Consider the following 21,964-nt stretch of genomic DNA (forward strand, 5'->3'; position numbering starts at 1 on the left):
CCAAAACTTCCCAAACCAGTTTTTGAGTAGGATGCACCACCCCAAGTAGCTCAAAACCCAGTAATACTTATGAAGGAAGTCATCTCTGAGGGTCAAGCACTCTCAAGAGCTATACGTTGCTCTAACCACCCAACAGGTGCTCAGTCTGTTACTTTCCTCCTAACTGGTCAGACATCACAAGAGCACAGAGCCTTTCTAAATGGATAAACACATTTATGGATTCTCCTTGAGCCATGAGGGAGGCCTAGTGAGAAAGGGAAGGGACTAAGAGCTGCCATGCAGACAATGAGGTCAGGAGAACAGAGGAGCTGGTTGGTGGTGAGGTTCATCTCTACCAGAGTCTCCACAATCACTTTCTGGCACAAGATTTCTGTGACTCCTTCAAGTTGTCACTGTTTCTTGGTGTATGCTCCTCAGGAAAAAAAATTCTTCAGTTGCATCCAGGATCCCAAATACAGTTGGGCTATTCTGTCCCCATTATGAGAAGTTCCACCTGCAAAGCAAGCAGCTCTTGTTGAGGGTAGACTTGACATCCTCTATTACCGTCCTAATGCCCTGGAGGTCCCAATCATTGTCCTGCCTTCCTGAGGCCCTACTCACTGTCCTGTCTTCCAGGGGATGGGGACCTAATCTCTTTCTCTTCTCTCCTTTCCCTCTGGTCAGCCCTGATGACTCAATCTTGGGGGTTCCATTTCTTGAATCATGCCTACTTCTTAGTGTTGGGCTTATCTGGGTTCATCCTGATGATGGGCCTATGGAATCCTTTTGAGTCAGTTTCCTGGATCAGGACATTTGTTCCTGATTTGGGGTGGGCAGCAAGAACATTTGTGCCTGACTTTCTGGGATAAGAGGTTCAGGGTCGGACTGGGGCCAGTTTTCTAGACTGGGTTCTACCTGAGCTTCACCTCTGCAGAGGGAGGGCCAAGGCAGAAGCTGAGGGGAGACGTGGAGACTACATCCACAGGTAGTGCACTGTGCACTGCTCACAAGTGCAGCCTGGAAACTTGTACCTCCAGTCCACCTCAATCCTAACCTCTGACTCCTCTCCACATCTCTACCTGGAAGTCTAACGGGGCACTTCCAGCATCATGACACCACAAAAAACTCTTGGTGCACCTCCCCAAACATACCCCACCTGCTGTCATCCCCATCACGTGAAGGCCTCCCATCCACCCCATGATTCAGGCCTGGGTCCTGCAGGTGGTGTAGCAATAACAGGCAGACACTCCAGTTAGAAGCAACTGGGGTTTGAATCCAGTTCTGTCACTTCTTAGCAGTGTGTTTTAGGGCAACAAAATTGGAGGGCTGTGGAGGGGTAAGAATGGCAGCTGGACACAGATCTCACATAAAAAGATTCCCAGGCTATTGACAGGCTATAGGTCCTTGAGACCCACACACCCCTGCCCGAGTTCTCTCTGGGAGCTCAGTAAAAATGTCATGCTTCTGGTATCCCCTGACTCTCTGGAGGGTTCTCAGGCTTCAAGAGCTATTTCTAGGGTAACTCTCAGAGTTGAGGAAGCCCACATCGGAGTTGGCCAGGCCCTCTGAGGTCCTGGATCCACCCTTCCTCTGCACATGGGAAACTGAGGCCAGAGGGGGACGTGACCTCCCCAAGACCCTCCGTGGATTAGAAGAGATCTGGTGTTTGAGAAGAGACTTCCTGACTCCCAGCCGACAGGTCTCCAAAAGAACATGTCAAATCACTCATGGTGATTCACCCCTCTGCTACACAGCCCACTCTGCCCCACACAGCACCCCACCCCCCAAAGGAGACAGATCATGCACACAGGGTCTCACCTGCTCACTGTGGGACTTGCCGTATCTCAGATGGGTGACAAAGTGCTCACAGTTCCAGCCCAGAAGGTTGTACCTTAGCTCCTTACCAATCAGTTTCTCAGCACAACTGATGATTTTCTCTGCAGGCTGTGGCTTGTACATATCATCCAAGTAGTTGTTGACCTGGAAGGAACAGCCCCGCGCCACATCCTCTAGGCGCTCCCGTTTCACTGTTGCCTTGCCTCCCTGGACAGAGAAGGGGCTGGAGGAGCCAGGTCTGGGGTTCTTACCTGCATCAGAGACATGCTTATTGGGAGCTGAACAGGAGAGTAAGACACAGAGACAAGCGCAAGACAAGAAAGAAGGACAGAAGGAATCTGCTGTTGAACTTTTGGGTTTGCCATTTCACCAATGTGAGTGCAGGACCCTGTTTCCCCTTAATGAGATGTGAAAATTGTCTCAACTCAGCAGACTCGTGATTGTCAGTGGAGGCCACAGTAGTCCACCATGTGCAGGTCCATCATTTATGCATTCAGTCCCCTCTTGCTGGTCACTTAGGTATTTGACTATTATAAGTGATTATCATGATGAAATATTTACTTGTTCATCTCTGTACACTTGTGTGTTCAGAAGGAGATCAAATTGGTTTTAATAATCACCATTTTTCAGATACGATGCTGTGCTATTTTTCATATACTACTGGATTGAATCTCCTTTTTGATTTTCAAGAGAAAATGTGATCTCCATTTAATAATCACTCTTCAGCCAGAGCGAAATTATCAAATTTTCTGTACTATGAGAAGTACTAGAATCAGGATGTGAAATCGCTTTTCCCAAGCCCCACAGCTCAGGTTCCTTCACTGTGCTGAGCTCTGGCTTTAGGAAATCCTTCATGTCAGTGTCTTCTGTCCAATGACCTGGCACAGTTCTGGCCACCTAGGATCACAGAAGAGCTCTCAAGTGATGGAGTCCAGAGTCCATCCTAAGGTGGGTCCCTCATGCTAGGAGCATAATGATTAGGCGTGTTCCTCTCCTGCTCCCATTTCCATTCTGAGGTTGATGGTTGACTCAGAACCCTCTTCAGAAATCCTCCTTCAAAGCTCTCCCCAGCCTGGGTAGCTAGACACAAAAGGAGGCACATGTCCCTGCTCTCATGCACTGTCCTACAGCCCCCTAAGTGTCACTTGGGTCAAGTGGGTCGATTTCCTATGTACCATGATTCAGGTCCTTTCATGGCTGTTCAGGGGGGCGATGCTTGTGAGAAGCTGATTGGAGGCAATGTGTTCTTCTGGGAGAGAGACAGCGATGTCCTGTGCAAGGCAAAGGTTTGGTGAGAAGCGAGAACCGTGGGTGTGGGGGCCCTGCGCCGGACGACGTGACCCAGTCTGCAGTGGATTTGCCAATCTTACTCCAGCATCTGAATTGTTTCTTTCACTGACTGTCCCACATCTGCCTCCTGATTTCTCCTTTTAGCCGGCTCTGCCATCCAGCTGCATCTCTTATAAGAGTTAAATAAATCATCAGCGTGACTCGAGATGGTGGGTTAGAGGAAGGCCACATTCCAGTTGCAACGAGGTTCGGGATTCTGCACTGGGACTCGTGCTTCTCAGAAAGAGGAGGGAAAGAAGGAATTCCCTGAAATTGAGTACCAGGCAGTCGGAGACTCTTAGAGACCCAGAAATTCAGGTGCCACCAAGGACAAGGAGGAGGACAGCGGAGCCCACCTGGTGGTGGAAGCAGCAGTGGTGCGGGCTCACTGCAGAGGGGAGGGGCGACACAGAGAGGAACACCATGGGCACATCCACACAGAGGAACCTGCAGAACAGAAGGCAGGCCGGACTCGGAGAACCAGGGACTTACAGCAAGCTGGTGTTTGAAAGGTGCTGTTTCTCACCAGCAAATGGAGGACAGAGTTACGCACCATCTTTAGGCAGACACATTGCAACTTGTTAAGGATCCACAAAGATCAAAGCAAATATTCCTGCTCTGTGGCCCAGGGTGTACTAGCAGACTGTGACTGAGGCAGACACAGAAAAGAGCATACCCAGAGGGATTCCGAGCAGAGGACTGCAACTTACTTTCCCTTGAGTAACCAGCAGAAGAGGCTCAGGAAACAGAAGAGGAGGGCAATTACACTCAGGGACTCAGCTTGGGAAGGCCACATGGTGGAGTGTGCAAGACCTGCCTTGGACATTCAGCAGTATTGCAGAAAAGATAAGAAGTAACAATGAATGACCAGATTTGATGAGAATTCTGCAACATTAAGAGACCAAATTTAAGAGTCACTGAAACTGAAGAGGTTCTGGTGATGTAGACTAATGGCATTAAGAAACGTTTCAGTAAAATAATAGCAGCAATGGCTCTAACCCTTAGGAATTAGACAGACATGCTGATGGAGGAGTCATTCAGAACTGCAAATAGAATCAAAAAAGAACCTCTTCATGACACATTAAATTCAAATGCTTAGCTTACAGAGAAAGGATAGAATTTTAAAAGCCTCAAGAGAAAAATGTGAGGTCACATTCAGAAGTAAGGCAATCAGAATTACCTCTTGTTTCTTGTAGATAATAAGACCTGTCAAAATTGAATGAAGAAAATACAGGTAACTTAGAGACCAATAACAAGCAATGACACAAGAGCTAAGCTATGGAACCAACCTAGGTGCCCTTCAGCAGATGAATGGATAAAGAAAAGGTGGTGTATATACACAATGCAATATTACTCAGCCATAAAGAAGAATGAAATTATGGCATTTGCAGGTAAATGTATGGAACTGGAGACTGTCATGTTAAGTGAAATAAGGCAATCCCCCCAAAACCAAATATCAAATGTTCTCTCTGATATGTGGACGCTGACTCACAAGAGGAGGAGGAGGGGAGGGAGGAGTGGAAGTTTACCTGATTGAACAGGTGGGGGAAACGGAGGGGGGGATGGGAATGGGAAAGAGAGTAGAATGAATTGAACATACCTTTCGTGTGTTCATAGATGAATACATGATCAGTGTAAATCCACATGATATACAACCACAAGAATGGAGATTTATACTCCATGTATGTTTGATATGTCAGAATACTTTCTATTTTCATATACAACTAAAAAGAAAAAATAAAATTAATATTAACATGCAATGTATTAGAAGCAGTAATAAAAAGTCTTCCAGCATAGAAAAGCCCAGGATCAGATGGATTCTCAGCTGAATACCAGACCTTTAAAGAAGAACTAATGCTAATGTTTTTCAAATTATTTCATGAAATAGAAAGGGGTGGAACACTTCAAAATTCATTCTATGTAACCAGTATCACCCCAATACAAGAATCAGAGAAGGACACATCAATGGAAGAAAACTATAGATCAATATCCCTAAATGATTTAGAGACAAAAATCCTTGATAAAATATTAGCAAACCACATTAAAAAATGCACTAAAAAGATTATATACCATAATGAATTTGGAATCATCCAGAGATGCAAGGATGTTTGAACATATGCAAATGAACAAATTACTTCACCACATAAACAGAAATAAGGACAAAAATCACATAGTCATCTGAACGGATGCAGAGAAACTTTGACAAAATTCAGTACCTGTTCATGATAAAAAACACCAAAGAGAGTAGAAATAGAAGGGTGTTACCCCAAATCATAAAGGTTACACGTGACAAAACCCAAGCCGGCATCGTAGTGAGTGGGGAAAACTGAAAGCATTTCCTTAAAATTGGGAAAAGTCAAGAACGTGGCTCTTACTACTTTTGCTTGATAGAGTCCTGGGAATGCTTAGCCACAGCTAATAGGCAAGAGAAGGAGATAAAAGGGATAAAATTGGAAAGTAAGTAGTCAAATTATCACTGTTTGCAGATGATATAATCCTAGACTTAGAAAATCGACTTCGCTGAAGGAGCCAATGCCCCGTTCCCTGTTCTGGAGGACACGGGAATCCGCTGCCCTTGCCCCTAGAGACAGATACCTACAAAACTTCATCTAGCAGTCCCTGGAAGGGGTCCCCCACTCCAGGTTCCCGTGTTCATGGGGCCTTCAGTGGTTCTCACTCTGTGATTCACAGATATTCTGAGAAATGCGTTTTCAACTGTACTTACAGGGGGTAGTCAGATGGACCACATAACCGTTTCCAACATAGACGACCCAGTGCTGATAGCCAAACCGAAAAATCTCAATCAAATCTCCAGGTTTGGGCTGAAAAAGAAAAACCAGAGAAAGTTAGACTGGCTTCCAGGCAGTTGCGGAACCCTCCCCGGGGAACTGAAGTTTAGTCTGAGCTAAACTTCATGGAGCATAAGGGTGAGGCAAGAAGCACTTTGACCTGGGAGGAAAAGACCATGAAGTTAAGAGGAGGGAGCGAGGCGATGTGTCTGCAACTTGGAAGGATCCAAACCCTCATCCAGCAGCAGTGGGCACGGCAAGGGTGAGCTCACCAGCTAGAGCCTGAGTCAAGGCTGAATGTGGACTGAGTGTCAGCCGAGGGCCCCAAGGTCGAGACACACACCTTCTAGAGCAAGGAGTGCCTTCCCTCCCCAGCCCAAGACCCATAATCAAGCCCCACAGACACCAAGAGGAGATGTGCACTTGAAAAGAACCCACTGACTTCCAGGGAAACTCACACTTCTGTAACAGCAGAGTCATTATCCAAGCTTTCAAAATCAAAATAGCACAGCTGCCCACAGGGCTGCACACCTGTCATCCCAGGGACTCGGGAGGCGGAGGCAGGAGGATCTGGAGTTCAAAGCCAGCCTCAGGAAAAGAGAGGCTCTAAGCAACTCAGTGAGACCCCGTCTCTAAATAAAATACAAAATAGGACTGGGGATGTGGCTCTTGGTTGAGTGCCCCTGAGTTCAATCCCTGGTACCAAAAAAAAACCACACACACACACACAAAAAAACCCCAAAGCACTGGGTATGTAGCTCAGTCATAGAGTGCCCTTGGGTTCAATCCATAATGTCAAAAAATACATAAATAATATATATGTATATACATAAACACATGTGTATTTAATTATTTTATTTGTATATGTCTGTGTATGTGTATTCAAAGCCTGTACTCATTGCAAACTGGACTGTCTGTCCAGTGGGCAGTCCATTTACTGTAGACTTTCCCTTAAAAACCCAGAGCCACCTACCGTAGCCATTCTGAAGCCAGCTGTCCGACACCTGTTGACCACCCGCACATCCATCTCCTGTGAACGCTGAGAATTTCAGTTTCAGTTCTTTCTTCTCTGCTCAGAATCAATTGTTTCCTAGCCAGGCATTGAACAAAAACCAAAGCCTAAGAACTAACAGTGTCCTATTGGTTGGCCTAGCAATACGGAAACAGGAAAAGAACTATAGTCCCCTAAGAAACCCAAACCCCTTCTCACCTAGCCATCCCCGGCCAGGGGAGGGGCCGCTGTGAAGTCAGCGCAACGCCTCCTGCTGCCCCCTGATTATTGAGTCAGCTTTGCTATGGTAACAAGCAAACCTGAGATCCCAGGACTTCAGGCCACAGATACTCACTTCTGGCTCACACAGCAGGAGGGTGTGGATCAGCTGAGATTCTTCTGGGGTCACTGGGGTTGGGCGTCAGGCAGAGGTCAAGTTCAGGTGTGTTTTACTCTGTGCCCCAGGTAGGTTAAAGGAGTGGCCTCCACCTGGGACAGGTCCTGGGAGACGACATGGGGAAGGGCACCTGAGCGGAAGAGGCTGAGTCGACCCCGCCCTTCACTGGAACTCCTCTCCACGCGGTAATGACTTGTGTGCTCACTTCCTCTCACCGTGCAGATGTCACAGTGCCAAGCTCCAAGCTGATGCGGGACGTGGATGAGCCACTTCACTATGGCCATACAAAATCTGCAACCGTGAGGGGACACGGTGGAGGTGGGAGGAGGGGAAGAGTCTAAAGCAAGGTGTACCTTCCAGCGTCATTCAGAAACAACCCCGGAAGACACATCTGCATGGAAGAATTGGAGCGTGACCTAATGCAGGGGACTTCCACAGGGAAAGCACAGCAGGGGGAGAGTGAGGTGGGGTCTTCTGTTATCAAAGCAGCCCTGCATTCATCTGAACAGCTTGGCTGCAAGCAACATGACCGGATTAGCCAAGGTCCTCCAGAGAAATAGGCCATGTAGGACAGGTAGAGAGGATGCATGGCTTTTAGTATATGTTACAGAGACACATGATGGATTGTAGGGGTGCCAGGCTAGCTCAGGCGTGGGTAAGAGCCAACGGAGTCATAACCCAGACCCTGGGAGTTGGGTAAAAGCAGGCTTGTGGCGAGCAACCTGCAAACTCATTTATTGCGGGAGAAACCATACATTTTATAGACTTTTAACCCAGTCACAATGTGTCATGGGGGATCAGACCACCAGGCCCCTATACAGGTTCCCTTGGTAACACTAGGTAAATTTGGGGACAGTTGTTTACTTTCCTAAGTGACCAGAGCAGAATGCTCCTCTCCGTAGGTTTTCCTGACGGGCGTGAATGTGTGAAGGTTTTCCTTACACACTTGAGACATTCACAGCTGCTAGCCAAGACTTAGGATTTTTCCCAACATTTCCCCCATTTTTACTAATTTGGACAAGGGATTCTTTCAGGAGGACCTGATGGACCTGAACCCTTGTGAGTCTCTTGTTGAAAATGGACCACAAACATTTAAGAACTGCAAGAATTATAAGGATGAGTATACAGACTAGTCCTAACATTATCAGATTTGTAGGATTCAGCATGTTTTTTAGCTTTGACCATATTTGTTGTATTGTAGTTGTATCAAATTGATTCACCCTAATTTTTGTCATGTTTGTGTTTTCCTGTTCAATGAGGCGTGCTACACTGAGAAAGTTTTGTGACCATTCAGCCTTCAGTTGTTCCACAAGTAAATCTCTGGCATGTGTAAGGTTACGAACAGTAACATCTGTTATACAAACAGATGAAGGCTGAGCGGTAATGGCACACCGAAAACCTTTCGTTGCCATTAAATGATCTATTTGCTGTTGTTGTATGTCTATTTGGGCTTGTAAATTGTGCATGCCAACAAAGGTAAGCGTGGCTAATGATGTAAGGCCATAGGACAAGTCCGAGGAGGAGTGTATAGGGCAGCAGCAGTGGATTCAGACTGGATTAGAGCAGCAGTGGAGGCAGCTGTGGCCGCGGTGGAGGCAATCAAGGCGGCAGCTATGGCAGCAGAGATTCCAAAGTCTCGTCATCTGCGGGATCCAGTTGATGGTCATGACGAGAGTGATTCTGTTAACGTGATAGGGAACGTTAGATCCGTGTCAGTAACCATCATACAGAAATGAGGGGGTATGAACCATGGTTTGAAGTGGGATCTTAACATCCAGATGGTTAGCAAGAGCACAGCTTAATTGTGCGCAGTTAATCATGCCACCTGTAAGGGCGGTCATATTGAATTGAAACTTGAATAACATAAAATGGAGGATGTACACACACTTTATCTTGCAGGTGGTAATGGCCTTTATCTCCATCTACAGTGGCATTCAGGAATTTCAGAGGAGAAAGGTCTGTGCAAGTGTACTTGTTGCCTAGGTTTTTTATGCCAAAGGGGTTACGAGCACTATCAGCCTTGAAGTCAAATACTGTGGTTTCAAATGAATCATTGAATGAGGGATCAGTGAAGACCACAGGAATGGCTACATCATGATAAGTCAGTGTTCCGTTAATTCCAGTTACATAGGGTCGGTGGCATAGAACACGAGGTGGAGGGTAATCAAATGTGTTAGGTTTGGAGCAATCAGGAAGGGTACATTGGGGATTGGGGGCTTCATTGTGTCATTGGGGGCATCTGGATAGAGATCTGTCTCCTCAATATTGTCTAGTGGCCCCTGAAAGTAAATGGGATTAGCCAATGTAGGACCACCAAGGCCTGATTTGTTGGCCTTTTGGTGACTTAAGTCACGCACTTTGCATCTTTCTAGGGATTCTATGTCATTCAGGAGACAAAGGATGTTATTAGTTCAGCAATACCGTAGAAAGTCACCTCCATTACTTGGATAATTGAATTGGATGTGATCATCAGTATGAAGTGATGTATTTGTAAAAGTTGCGTTTATAAGCAAGAAACTTAGAGAATTCTTTATATCAATGCTGATGTTAATGGGCGACTTTTTTGGGGCATTTGGCATAGTGGAAAACCTAGGAAATGAAGGAGCCTGATTATGGACAATCTGAAGTACGGGGGGTTGATGAACAGGTGTCCAAAGGTGGGGGGAGAACTTACCTGCGTGGTACTTACCTGAGAGCAGTTATAATAGCACACATGAGTAAGAATAGTGTGCCTGGGCTATGGTCCCCAGGTGGTGACATCTCCATGGCTTGGGTGGCTAATGCCTTTATGTCACCCCATGTTATCTTGTGGGCTCTCCCATGTGGGGGCCATCAGCATTATTTCTTGTCCGATAGGCTTAATCTTTGGAATTTGGCTAGAAGTGGCTGGCTTGACATTTCTGGCTGGTATCCAAATGTGGTTAGGAATGGACCCTGGGAAAACACAAGCAAACCCACGACCCTGGGTGATAAGAGGGTGTGGTCCTTGCCATGTGCCTGTGAGTGGGTCTTTCCAGTGTACCAAGGGTAAGGGGGTCAGAGAAGGAAAGGAGCCCCAGTGTTTATATGCAGGGTTCACTCCATTGCTATCAAATGTGAGAATATTAAGTGTAAATAGAATGTGTGTGAGTGTGAGGTTAGGGTCCAGGCATACATGAATGTCCTTCTGTTTTTGCAATGTTTCCTTTAATGTGTGATTGGTCCTTTCAATTATTCCTTGCCCTTGTGTTAAAAAGTCCATGATGTTAAGAACTGCTGGAAGCTGGAAGAGGTGTAAGCAGGCCCATTATCAGTTTTTATGGCCCAAGGAACTCCCATCATTAACATAGCCATTTTTATAGCCTTTATTACATTTGAGGTGTTTTCTCCAGACTGTGCAATAGCAAAAGTGAACTTGGAATAGGTGTCCACAAAGACATGTACATATTTTAATTTGCCAAAGGAAGGAATATGGGTAACATCCATTTGCCAGAGTTTGTTAGGGGATAGGCTTCTAGGGTTAACTCCTTGAGGTTGTAAGGGACCAAGTGGTGCCATAGGGGCACAATGTTTACAAGCTTGCACCATGTGTTTACATTGTGCCAAAGTGAGTTCAGGAAACAAGACCTTCAAATTTCTGGCTGACATGTGAAACTTAGTATGCAGTATGCGTGCTTACTCTAAGGCACTCAATGAAATGGAGTACCATGAGATGAGTTTGTCTATTTTATTATTACCCTGAGCAATGATCCCTGGCAGATTTGTGTGGAATCGTACATGGGTAATATACCATGAAAACTGTCTGCTTTCGGTAAGTTCCTTTAAGGTGTGGAGGGCTTGATCAATGGGTTTATTGGTTGGTCTGAACACAGAAAATGGAAGTGTTTTTGCGACTTGTACAGTGTATTTGCTGTCAGAATATACATTAATGGGGGTTTCTGGGCATAGAAGAAATACTTGAATTACAGCCCTCAATTCACCTAGTTGAACAGACCCTGTATGGTTCTTTAGATGTGTGATGTCTGGTCCACTTCCTGTTTTTATAAGTACCCCAAACTTTTGCTTATTGGCATCGGTAAATGCACATGGGTCATTTGGTATGGGTTGTGAGGAAGGGAAGGCATTTTTTGGAGGAGAAGTATCTAGGGATTGTAGCATCTGAAGCATCTTGTTAGGAGGAAGGTGATTATCTAATTGTCCTGGAAAGTCAGAGATTAAGGTTTGGAATTGAGTGCTGTTCTGTGTGAGGTGTAAGATTTCAACTTGTGTTAATGGAAGTACCAGAGTATCTGGCTCAGCATTGAAGACTTAATTACAGTAATATCTTTCCTTAAGCACTGTAAGAATAGTGCCTTCCAGGCTGCTGGTGATTTTGTGAGTGACTCCATGCAAGATGTACCCAGAACAGAGGGCCCATCCTGCTGCCAAATGGCACCAAGGGGTGCTCCTGGGGACAACAAGACAATCCCTAGCAGGGGATGGCTTTCATCATAACGTTGTGTTTGGAGGTCAGCAAGACAGTCATTGATGTGATTAACTGTTTGCAGAGCTTGTGGAGTTAGGGTAATTTTCTTTGAAGGGCAGGAGTCTTGCCTGAGCAAGTCAAACAAGGGCCCAAGTCCTTTGGAGGGTTGGGCAGAAAGGGTTTGAGCCAATCAACATGTCCACAAAGCTGTCGTAATTCATTTATGGTATATTTAGGTTTTATAAGTATAGTTGGTCTGAGGGGCCTGATTCTTGATGAAATTTTATATCCTAAAAACTCAAAGGGTGGTTGGTGCTGAACCTTGTCAGTTGCCCCATGTAACCCCAAGGTGGTGAGGTTGGCCAAAAGTTGCTTAAGACAAGTTAATAATGTGGCACTATCACTGTGGGCAAGTAAGATATCATCCATAATAGTGCATTATTAAACATTGTTTAATGAGAGGCCTGGTTGCATGTGAAGCAAAGTGTTGACACATAGGGTGGCTGTTCTTCATTCCTTGGGGCAGTACTGTCCATTGGTACCTTTGTGCTGGGATCCCAGTATTAGATTCCCAAACCGTGAAAGAGAAATATGGATTAGTGTAAACACATCTCTCCAGAACAAAGATGACTGTGACGCAACTGCAATGAGTATCCCTGAGCCTAAGATAGGGCCCAAGGGGAGACAAAGGGAGCCTATCTTCAGACATACAGAGAATGTTTAGGATTTGAAATATTTTGGTGCTTTGCGGGGAAGCTTCTGTGAGTCGTTACATCACAGCCGTGTGTCCCACACAGTGTCTCCGGTAAAAATCTCCGCAGAGGGAGACCTGGTTCTGAATTTGGGGGGATCAATCCCTTATGTGAATTTGCCGGGAGAACCGAAGGGGAAGGTAGGGCCACTGGCGGGGTGGCACGTAACTCTGCCAGCGGCGGTGTGTGCCTTTTCTTGGGGATTAGGACAATTAGGACAAACAGGGAAGAAAAGGGAGGCGAGGGGTCCTGCTCACCCTCATAGGACCGTCAGCACACAGAACATGAAGGGGCTCTTACCGAATCAGCAATCGGGGGACTCGCCAATCCCGAGGAGCCGTGAGTAACGAGGCACGTTGGCCCCAAATGTAGGGGTGCCAGGCGCAAGTAAGAGGGACGGAGTCATAACCCAGACCCTGGGAGTTGGGTAAAAGCAGGCTTGTGGTGACCAACCTGCATACTCATTTATTGCAGGAGAAACCATACATTTTATAGACTTTTAACCCAGTCACAATGTGCCACGGGGGATCAGACGACCAGGCCCCTATACAGGTTCCCTTGGTAACACTAGGTAAATTTGGGGACAGTTGTTTACTTTCCTAAGTGACCAGAGCAGAATGCTCCTCTCCGTAGGTATTCCTGACGGGCGTGAGTGTGTGAAAGTTTTCCTTACACACTAGAGACATTCACAGCTGCTAGCCAAGACTTAGGAATTCTCCCAACAATGGATTGCTTGTGTGTTTGTGTATGTGTGCGTGTGTGTGTGTGTGTGTGTGCACGCACAGAAAGAGGGAGAGAGAAAATTCATCACAAAGAATTGGCTCTCACCATTTATGGAAGCCAAGAAGTCCCTGATCTATGTCTGCAAGTTGAAGAGGGAGGAAAAGTCGAAGGTGTGATTCAGCCCAAGGCTGAAGCCTGTGTGGACCGGAGAATCCCAGAGCAGTCAGCAGAAGGGATCTGGAGGAGAGGGAAACAGAGTTAGAAAGACACGCGGGTCAGTGGACAGGTGGCATGGACAGGCCAAGGCAGTTTCCGATTCGGCCCTGCCTGCTGCCAGTGTGAACCCTGCCCAGAAACCTCAGGTATCAAGACCTCTGGAGTGAGCTCGAGCCCCTGTATCAGGAGGACCTGATTAGCACCTCACGGGCCTGCAAGGAGACTTCCCTTGGGGTGGCCACAGCTCCACTGCCTGCCCTGCCCTGTCCCCCCAGTTTTTGCCAAATTGTTAAGATATTAAGGTCAACGCAAGTTGGAGGGAAAGGGGTTATTTTAAAAAGGAGGAGAAATGCCTCAAAACCAACAGACCAACACAATCATATAAACAAAACTTCACAGCCCCTGGAGACAGGTGTGTGAAGACCTCCTAGGTGTGACAAGACTCTGAGAAGGTGAATAAGTCATTTTTCCAATTATATTTGTTAGTGGGTCGAACATCTGGTATACATTTTGTAGAAGCAGAGCAAACAAGGTCCTGTCCCCCTGCAGGGCACCTGTCCACGCCACGACCCCTCCAGAGAGCACGCGGGTGTGAGGGTGCTCACGGGAGGAGGGCCAACCTCTGCTTTTACCACACGGATGGGAAAACTGAGGCCCGGGGAAGAAACGGACTCCTGCCACAAATGGGACTAAAACTCACCTTGTAATAATATTTTTGAAGTAAAAAACAGGAATTTCTTTCTGTGTTAATGGTCTAATTCTCTGTGGATCCACATAAGAGATGCCACACTCCCTGGAACTTGCCTGTCCCTGAGAGGCTGGGATAGGTGGTTTTGTAAAACAGAAAAGAGAGGGAAGAAGAAACCAGTGTAGAGGAAGGATTAACACTGACCACCATCATCACTTCCAGAAAGTAGATGAGAAAGATACACCCTCCCTTCATTTTATGAAGCCAACATTACCCTGATAACAAAATCAGACATACATAGCACAAAAAGACAAAACCATACCCAATAGTATTCATAAGTATGATGCAAAATGGGTGTGGGGGTAGGAAGGAGGTAGGGTGAAACCTCACCTACACACCTGACTGCATGACCGGTGAGATCCCGCAATATGTACAGTCAGAAAAGTGAGAAATTTCACTCCATTTATGTGTGTTTTATCAAAATGTATAAATGCATTCTACTGTCATATACAACTAACTAGAACAAATTAAAAATTAATGAAAAATATCCTTAACACTATTTTCAAATAGAAGTCAACAATATAAATATACAAAAAGAAGTTGGGCATGGTGGCACATGCCTGAAATCCTAGTGACTTGGGAGGCTGAGGCAGGAGGATCACAAATTCAAGGCCAGCCTCAGTACATTAGCAAGACCCTAAGCAACTTAGTGAGACCCTGTCTTAACGTGAAAAATAAAAAGAACTGTGATGTAACTCAGTGTTAAAGCATCCCTGGTTTCAATGCCCAGTGTGCACACACACACACACACGCACACACACACACACACACAATTATGTGCCATGATATAATGAAGCTTAATTTAGAGCTGAAAGCTTAATTCAATATTAAAAAATGACTCAATGTCTCACTAAGTTGCTTAGGGCCTCATTAAGTTGCTGAGGCTGGCTTTGAACCCATGATACACCTGCCTCAGCTCTGGAGCTGCTGGGATTACAGGCATGTGACACCACACCCAGCCTAATTTCAACACTTTCTATATATCTAATAATCTAATAATCACGTCTAATAGTCTAATAATCAAGACTGTGTGGTTTCGGCAGATACACTCAAAGATCAATGGAACAAAATAAAGAACTCAGAAACAGGACTGGGGATATAGCTCAGTTGGTAGCTCACAAGCACAAGGCCCTGGGTTCAATCCCCAGCATGAAAAGGAAAAAAAAAAAAAAAAAAAAAAAAGAACTTAGAAACAGATCCAAACAAGCGTGGTCAACTGAATTTTTACAAAGTTTCAAAGACAAATGAATAGAGGAGGAGAGTCCTCTCAACAAAAGGTATTGAAGCAGTTGAGCATCCACAGGCCCAGAAACAAAATAAAAATAAAGGAACTCGGAACTCTTATACCTTATGTAAATATTCACTCAATTCCACAGAGTTAAACATAAAACTATTAATCTTTTAGAAGAAAACAGGAGAAACATCTCTAGAACATAGGATTTAGTGTTCTTAGATGTGACACCAAACACAATCTGTAAATTTTTTTTTAAAACAAATTGGGCTTCATTGAAATTTAAAAAAAAAAAAAGACTTTTTAAGAGGATAAAAAGGCAAGTTATGATGTGAGAGAAAATATTTACAAAACTTATACGAAGAACTCTCAAAACCCCACAGTAAACAATAAAAATCCACTCAGAAATGTACACAGGTTCACCACACTGCACAGGAGGCACGGTGTGGCTCCTCTGGATTCCCAGTATGCTACTCAAAATGCAAGTAACACAGAAAAGTTCAAGGATCAGACGATGCGGGACCTGCAGTTTCTCACAACTTTACCGGAACAACTTGACAATGTCTCACCCGCCTCCAGTTATGTCAAGACTTTACCCCAAGCCATAAGAGTAACCAATTGGAACAACTTCATGTGAGATGTGCTGATACAGAAGCCAAGTCTCTGAAGAGGTTCATGACTTGAAAAGAAAGCGTGTCACACAGCCCCTGTAGGACAAGAGAAGAGAACTTGTCACTGGTGATACTGAGCCAACAGACGCAGAATCAAAATGGCAGAGGGGAAATGAAAATGGAAAGAAAATGGAACTGGAAATATGGAAAATACAGTAGTCACAGCAGAAAAAGAGGCAGCAGCAGTGTAAAGCCAAGTCCAGGAATGTGGATGGAACTAGAAAATATCATGCTAAGCGAAATAAGCCAGATTCAGAAAGTCAGGGGTCGTGTTTCCTTTCATGTAGAAACTAGTGAGAAAAAGGAAAGGGAAGGGACCTCATGAAAATAAAACGGAGACAATAGAGTAGTGGAAAGGAATGAGGGAGAGATGAAGGGAGGAAAAGGGAAGATATGGGGTATGAAACGGACCAAATGACTCTATGTGCTTGTATACATATGTATACAGCAATGAATTCCACTATTATATATAATTATAATGTACCAATTTAAAAATAATAATAAGAAGAATAAGAAAAACAAATAAAGACCAAATCCCAGAGAAATCCTGGGGTTCTGGTTTACTACCTTTATAAAACAAGTGAGCTAGTGCAGAACTATGCTGAATGAATCTTGGAACACCACCTGCAGGTTACTAAAGTGAAATTTCCAGACTAGGGACAGCCTAGTCTTAATTTGAGTTCCACTTTGAACCCATGGACACTTAATCAAATCAGTCCTGACCAAGAAATAAATACAAGATGCAGTCAGAGCCAGATAAGGCTCACCCTGTTCCTTTGAAGTTCCTGAAATTGTTGGCTACAATGGGTGCACTATTGACTAGGAGGAAAGAGGAAATGGTAGAGTAGAAACCATCAAGAAAAAAAAGCAGAAGTGCGGGTCAATGCACTATTAGAATAATTACAGAACAAGAGTCCAGCAAATCAAATTTCAACTTCTTCAAACCACTAAAAGCATCTGTGAATGGAGAATCTGGATGAAGATTCTGAATTCATGTTAGCCTCTGATTTTGAAATTGAACAAATTTGATTTCGTGGATTCATAGGAAATGATAGGAGCAGGTGTTCGATGTAATTTCTGATCTAGTGAATGCAAATGAAAATCACAAAGATACACACCCATACTCCTTCCACAGGGACTAATATTAAAAAGAATGACAAGTGTTGTCAAGAAAATAAACCAGCTGGAGTCAGCGGTAGATGGTGGAGTAGAGAGAGGAAGCATGACCCAACAGGTCCTCAGCACCGGACATATAAAGCCAGGAAAACTGCTCCTCGGCGAGATGAGTAACAAAGGAACCTTACTGAAACAACATGGAACTGCAAATTTAAAAAAAAAAAAAAAAAAAAAAAAAAAAAAAAAAAAAATCAGAGAGCTACAGAAACTTGGTAACTTGAGCATGAGAAGTAATACCTTAGAGTCGTGCCATCTCTGACTGCCAGCAAGCAGAGCAGGAAGCTCAGCAAAAGAGATGTGTGGCTGGTGGATAAAGAAATAAAAATAAAGACTGACTGACCTCGGGAAACTTGAGGTTTTCAGAGGAAGGCTGACTTTAATGGACACAGTTGATAGGGAAGTTGCCCAGTGAAAACAAATCCAAAGCAGTCAGCTGGGGTGAAAATGTTCTGTGGAGGCGGTGAGCCCTGCCTGTGTGCAGCTTTGTGGAACATGCCAGCAGGTGAGGAAGAGGTTCCCAGATGGCGAACAGACACGGTGGGATTGGGAACTCATAAAGAAAGTTAACAGCAGCTGATGACAAAAGTCCCAGAAGGCACCTGAACCAGAGAGACTGAGACAGGCACAAAGAACATTTTACCTGGACTGTTCAGCTTCTGGATCCCATGGGAGAAAAATCCCATAATATTTGGAATCCCACAAGAGCTATTATGAAGCTGCTCATTGAGGCCATGCAAGTGCATCTGCACCTCAGGGCGGATACCTGGTAAGTCACATCCGTAGAGGTGAAGTAGAAGCTGGTGGAAACTTATTCCCTGTGTCCTAAAAGCGGATTTTTTCCCTGAAGTCCCAGAGGTCTAGAAGCCCAGCAGAGATAAGAAGCTCCCTACCAATAGGTGTAAATTTTTAGTTCCATGTTGTTTCAGTAAGGTTCCTTTATTACTCATCTAGCCGAGGAGCAGTTTTCCTGGCTTTATATGTACGGTGCTGAGGACCTGTTGGGTCATGCTTCCTCTCTCTACTCCACCATCTACCGCTCAAGTACCCACCAACAGAGTTCCATATCCCACCGAAGTCCAAACCCCAACAACTGGAATCTCCATCCGGAACTCCGCATCACCCTGCTACAGGATTACACAGTTCATCAGCACTCCCCGGTCTATCCCACCCGATAATGGGAGACTGGAAGCTGAGAGCTACTCTCTCCATCCGGCAGCTAGTCAAGGAACACAGGACAGTGGTCACAAATTTAGAGCCAAAAACAAATAGAAAGAATGAAAATCCAAAATGTGGAAAAGAAGAAGAAGAAGAATGAAAATCAATCTCTGTCAACAGATCTGACTACTTGGAAACAAGTCCTCTCTCTCTCTCATCAAGATTTTCTTTTTTGGCGGCCACTACGATGCTGACAGGATGGCGACTGGAGGGGCTGTTGCAGCAGCATCCGTCACCCCAGAGCTGGCTTCTGCCCTACACAAGTGGAGCTCTTTCTCCACCTACCTCCCTGAATGGCTTCTTCAATCAGTATATCAGTCAACAGGAGTATAAGCCACGATGGAGCCAAATCATTCCCCAAAGCACCAAAGGTGATGGAGAAGATAACTGACCAGGAATGAGAGGGGGGTCATCAGATGGTTATTGATGTTCAAACAGAAACCGTTTATTTGTTTGGTGGCTGGGATGGAACACAAGATCTTGTTGACTTCTGGGTGAATAGTGTGAAGGAGAACCAGTGGACATGTAGCTCCAGAGACACTGAGAAAGAGAATGGTCCTAGTGCCAGATCATGTCAAAAAATGTGCATTGACATTCAGTGGAGGCAAATCTACACATTGGGACGTCATTTGGATTCCTCTGTGAGGGACAGCAAATCTCTGAAAAGTGACTCTTCTTGTTATGACATTGACACAAACACGTGGATGTTATTAAGTGAAGATACGGCTGCTGATGGAGGGCCAAAACTGGTGTTTGATCATCAGATGTGTATGGACATATGATCCACACCTTTGGTGGTAGAATTTTGATGTGTAATGACAGCATAGATGACAGCAGAGCCAGTGAACCACAATTTAATGGGTTGTTTGCTTTCGACTGTCAATGTCAAACCTGGAAACTTCTTCGAGAGGACTCCTGTAATGCTGGGCCTGAGGACATCCAGTCCCGGATAGGACACTGCATGCTATTCCACTCAAAAAATCGTCATTTATATGTTTGGAGGCCAGCAATCAAAGACCTATTTCAATGATTTTTTTAGTTATGATGTGGACTCTGATCATGTAGACATAATATCAGATGGCACCAAGAAAGACTCTGGGATGGTTCCAATGACAGGATTCACACAGAGAGCAACCATTGATCCAGAACTGAACGAAAGACATGTCTTATCTGGACTCAGCAAAGACAAGGAAAAAAGGGAAGAGAATGCCAGAAATTCATTCTGGATTATGACATTGTGAGGAATAGTTGGTCTTAGGTCTATAAGAATGATCAAGCTGCAAAGGACAATCCAAGTAAAAGTCTGCAGGAAGAAGAACCATGTCCAAGATTCGCCCACCAGCTTGTTTATGATGAGTTACACAAGGTTCATTATTTATTTGGTGGAAATCCAGAAAAATCTTGCTCTCCAAAGATGAGACTTGATGACTTCTTGTCACTGAAGTTGCGTAGACCTTCCAAAGATTACTTATGGAGGCACTGCAAGTATCTCATAAGAAAATACAGGTTTGAAGAAAAGGCCCAAATGGACCCCCTTAGTGCTCTGAAATATTTACAAAATGATCTTTATATAACTGTAGATCATTCAGATCCAGAAGAGACAGAAGAGTTTCAGCTCCTAGCTTCAGCTCTATACAAATCTGGTTCTGATTTTACAGCTCTAGGCTTTTTGAATGTGGATCACACCTATGCTCAAAGGACTCAGCTCTTTGACACCTTAGTAAACTTCTTTCCTGACAGCAAGACTCCTCCTAAAGGCAACCTGGTAGACCTCATCACGCTGTAACTGTGCCAAGCACAGAAGCAGAAAACGAGAGTCTGCTTTCCGTGTTTTGGGTTGCAACTCTGTTGACTGAGGTGAAGCTGCCGTGATAAGGACTGTGCCAGAGTTTAAAGGGATCTTTACCATCACAAGTGTTAACCCTCTTCCTTCCTACTTGACCTCAACCCCATTCTCCTCATCTTATTCCTGAATTAGGCTAATGAAGTGAAATTGGTATACTTTCCATTTAAAACAAAAAAAGAAAAATATTTCATTTTTTTTCTTATTTCCATTACCTTCCACACTCCCACTTTATTTTACTCTTTTTAAATTTTAACTTTTTTACAATTTTTTCAAACGTTTTATCATATAGTATTATTCTTCACTTTTTCATTAGGCATAATTTGTGTGTATGTACGTGAGTGTACATGTAGAGTTGTTTATGCTCTCACTGTGCAGAGAAGTTTGAATATATGTATTCACATAATTTACACATTAATAGCTCTCTCTTGTATGGGTTCATTTTTTAACCTATATTAGACTTAGGGTGCAATTATGTGAGAAGTCAGGTTGTTCCATCTTACATTTGCTGATTCATTCATACCTGGTTCTGGGCTCTCATACCTTCCCTCCTGCATTCTCTTCCCCCAGTAACAACCAAAATTTACTATTCCCTCCCCTTTTCTCTTTTTTTTTTCATTATTTTCAGTGTACTTGTTATTTTTTCTTTACACTCCTTGACACCTGTTCTCTATCTCCTGCCTCTCCTCTGATCACTTTTTCAAATACTTCAAACTTTCTCTTACCTTCCTATCTTATTTTGTAGTTCCAATAAATAATAAAATTTTATAGATTATGTGATCCCTACCTCATTCAAGTTGTAATTTTTAATACAGTGGACAACAAAGTAGACACTTGCTATCAAAACCTGATCTAGTTCACTTTTTAAAAAATATTTGGTAGTGTTGTAAAATATTGACCATCCCCATTCCTCTACAGTTGGAAATTAGTGTTATAGGTATCAAAGTAGACTCCAGACATATATTAAGGCTGTACATCTGTTGCTGACATTAATGACATCCCTGCCTCCCCCTCCAGAGTAGCTGGAAAGAGTTTAGGACACCTCAAGATTACAGAGTAGAGATCCTGCTGCTGGCTAATACTCACATCTCAATGAAGCCACAGTAAATCTCACCCCCAACACAATCTAGCCCTGCTTTAGCCTTAATATTATTCCTACTCAAAGAATTTAGGAGATGAAAATCCCAAACCAACAACAAGCAGGAACAATCAGAGAGGGATCTTAGGATCTATCCCTTGATACATATTTATATACCCAAAAGAGAGAGATCCTAGAATGAACACACACACATACAGATAGACAAGCATACAAAAGAGTAAGGGAACTCCATCTCAATTGATGTGCAAGTCCAGGAACTCTGAAAATAAAAGGAAACAAGCAAATAAATCTATTCCCAAAATTCACCATCTTCCAACAAAGGATCCCACATATATGGAAGAAGATGAAATCCCAGAGAAAGATTATATAAAACTGATCATTAAAATGTTCAATGAACTAAAAGAAGATGTCAGGAATGAATTAAGGGAGAAACTATAGAAGATGAAAGACCATTTTAATAAGGAAATAGAAATATTGAAAATAAACCAGTCAGAACTCCTGTAAATGAAAGACACAATGAACCAA

General features: G+C 44.1%; 1 protein-coding gene and 1 pseudogene across 1 annotated transcript; one reads left to right on the plus strand and one right to left on the minus strand.

Moving 5' to 3' along the window:
• Positions 1 to 447: 447 nt before the first annotated feature.
• Plaat4 (phospholipase A and acyltransferase 4) lies at positions 448 to 6,960 on the minus strand. Its single transcript, XM_047516470.1, has 4 exons — positions 6,907 to 6,960; positions 5,870 to 5,966; positions 1,798 to 2,066; positions 448 to 493 (listed from the first exon to the last, which is right to left on the minus strand). Exons 1-4 carry the CDS (start codon positions 6,958 to 6,960, stop codon positions 464 to 466), a joined length of 450 nt encoding a protein of 149 aa, XP_047372426.1. The 3' UTR covers positions 448 to 463.
• Positions 6,961 to 18,684: 11,724 nt separating this feature from the next.
• On the plus strand, positions 18,685 to 20,283 carry LOC124958440 (muskelin-like; annotated as a pseudogene).
• The last annotated feature ends 1,681 nt before the right edge of the window (positions 20,284 to 21,964 follow it).

This window comes from Sciurus carolinensis, chromosome 11 (genome assembly GCF_902686445.1).
Source record: "Sciurus carolinensis chromosome 11, mSciCar1.2, whole genome shotgun sequence".
Lineage (NCBI taxonomy): Eukaryota > Metazoa > Chordata > Mammalia > Rodentia > Sciuridae > Sciurus > Sciurus carolinensis.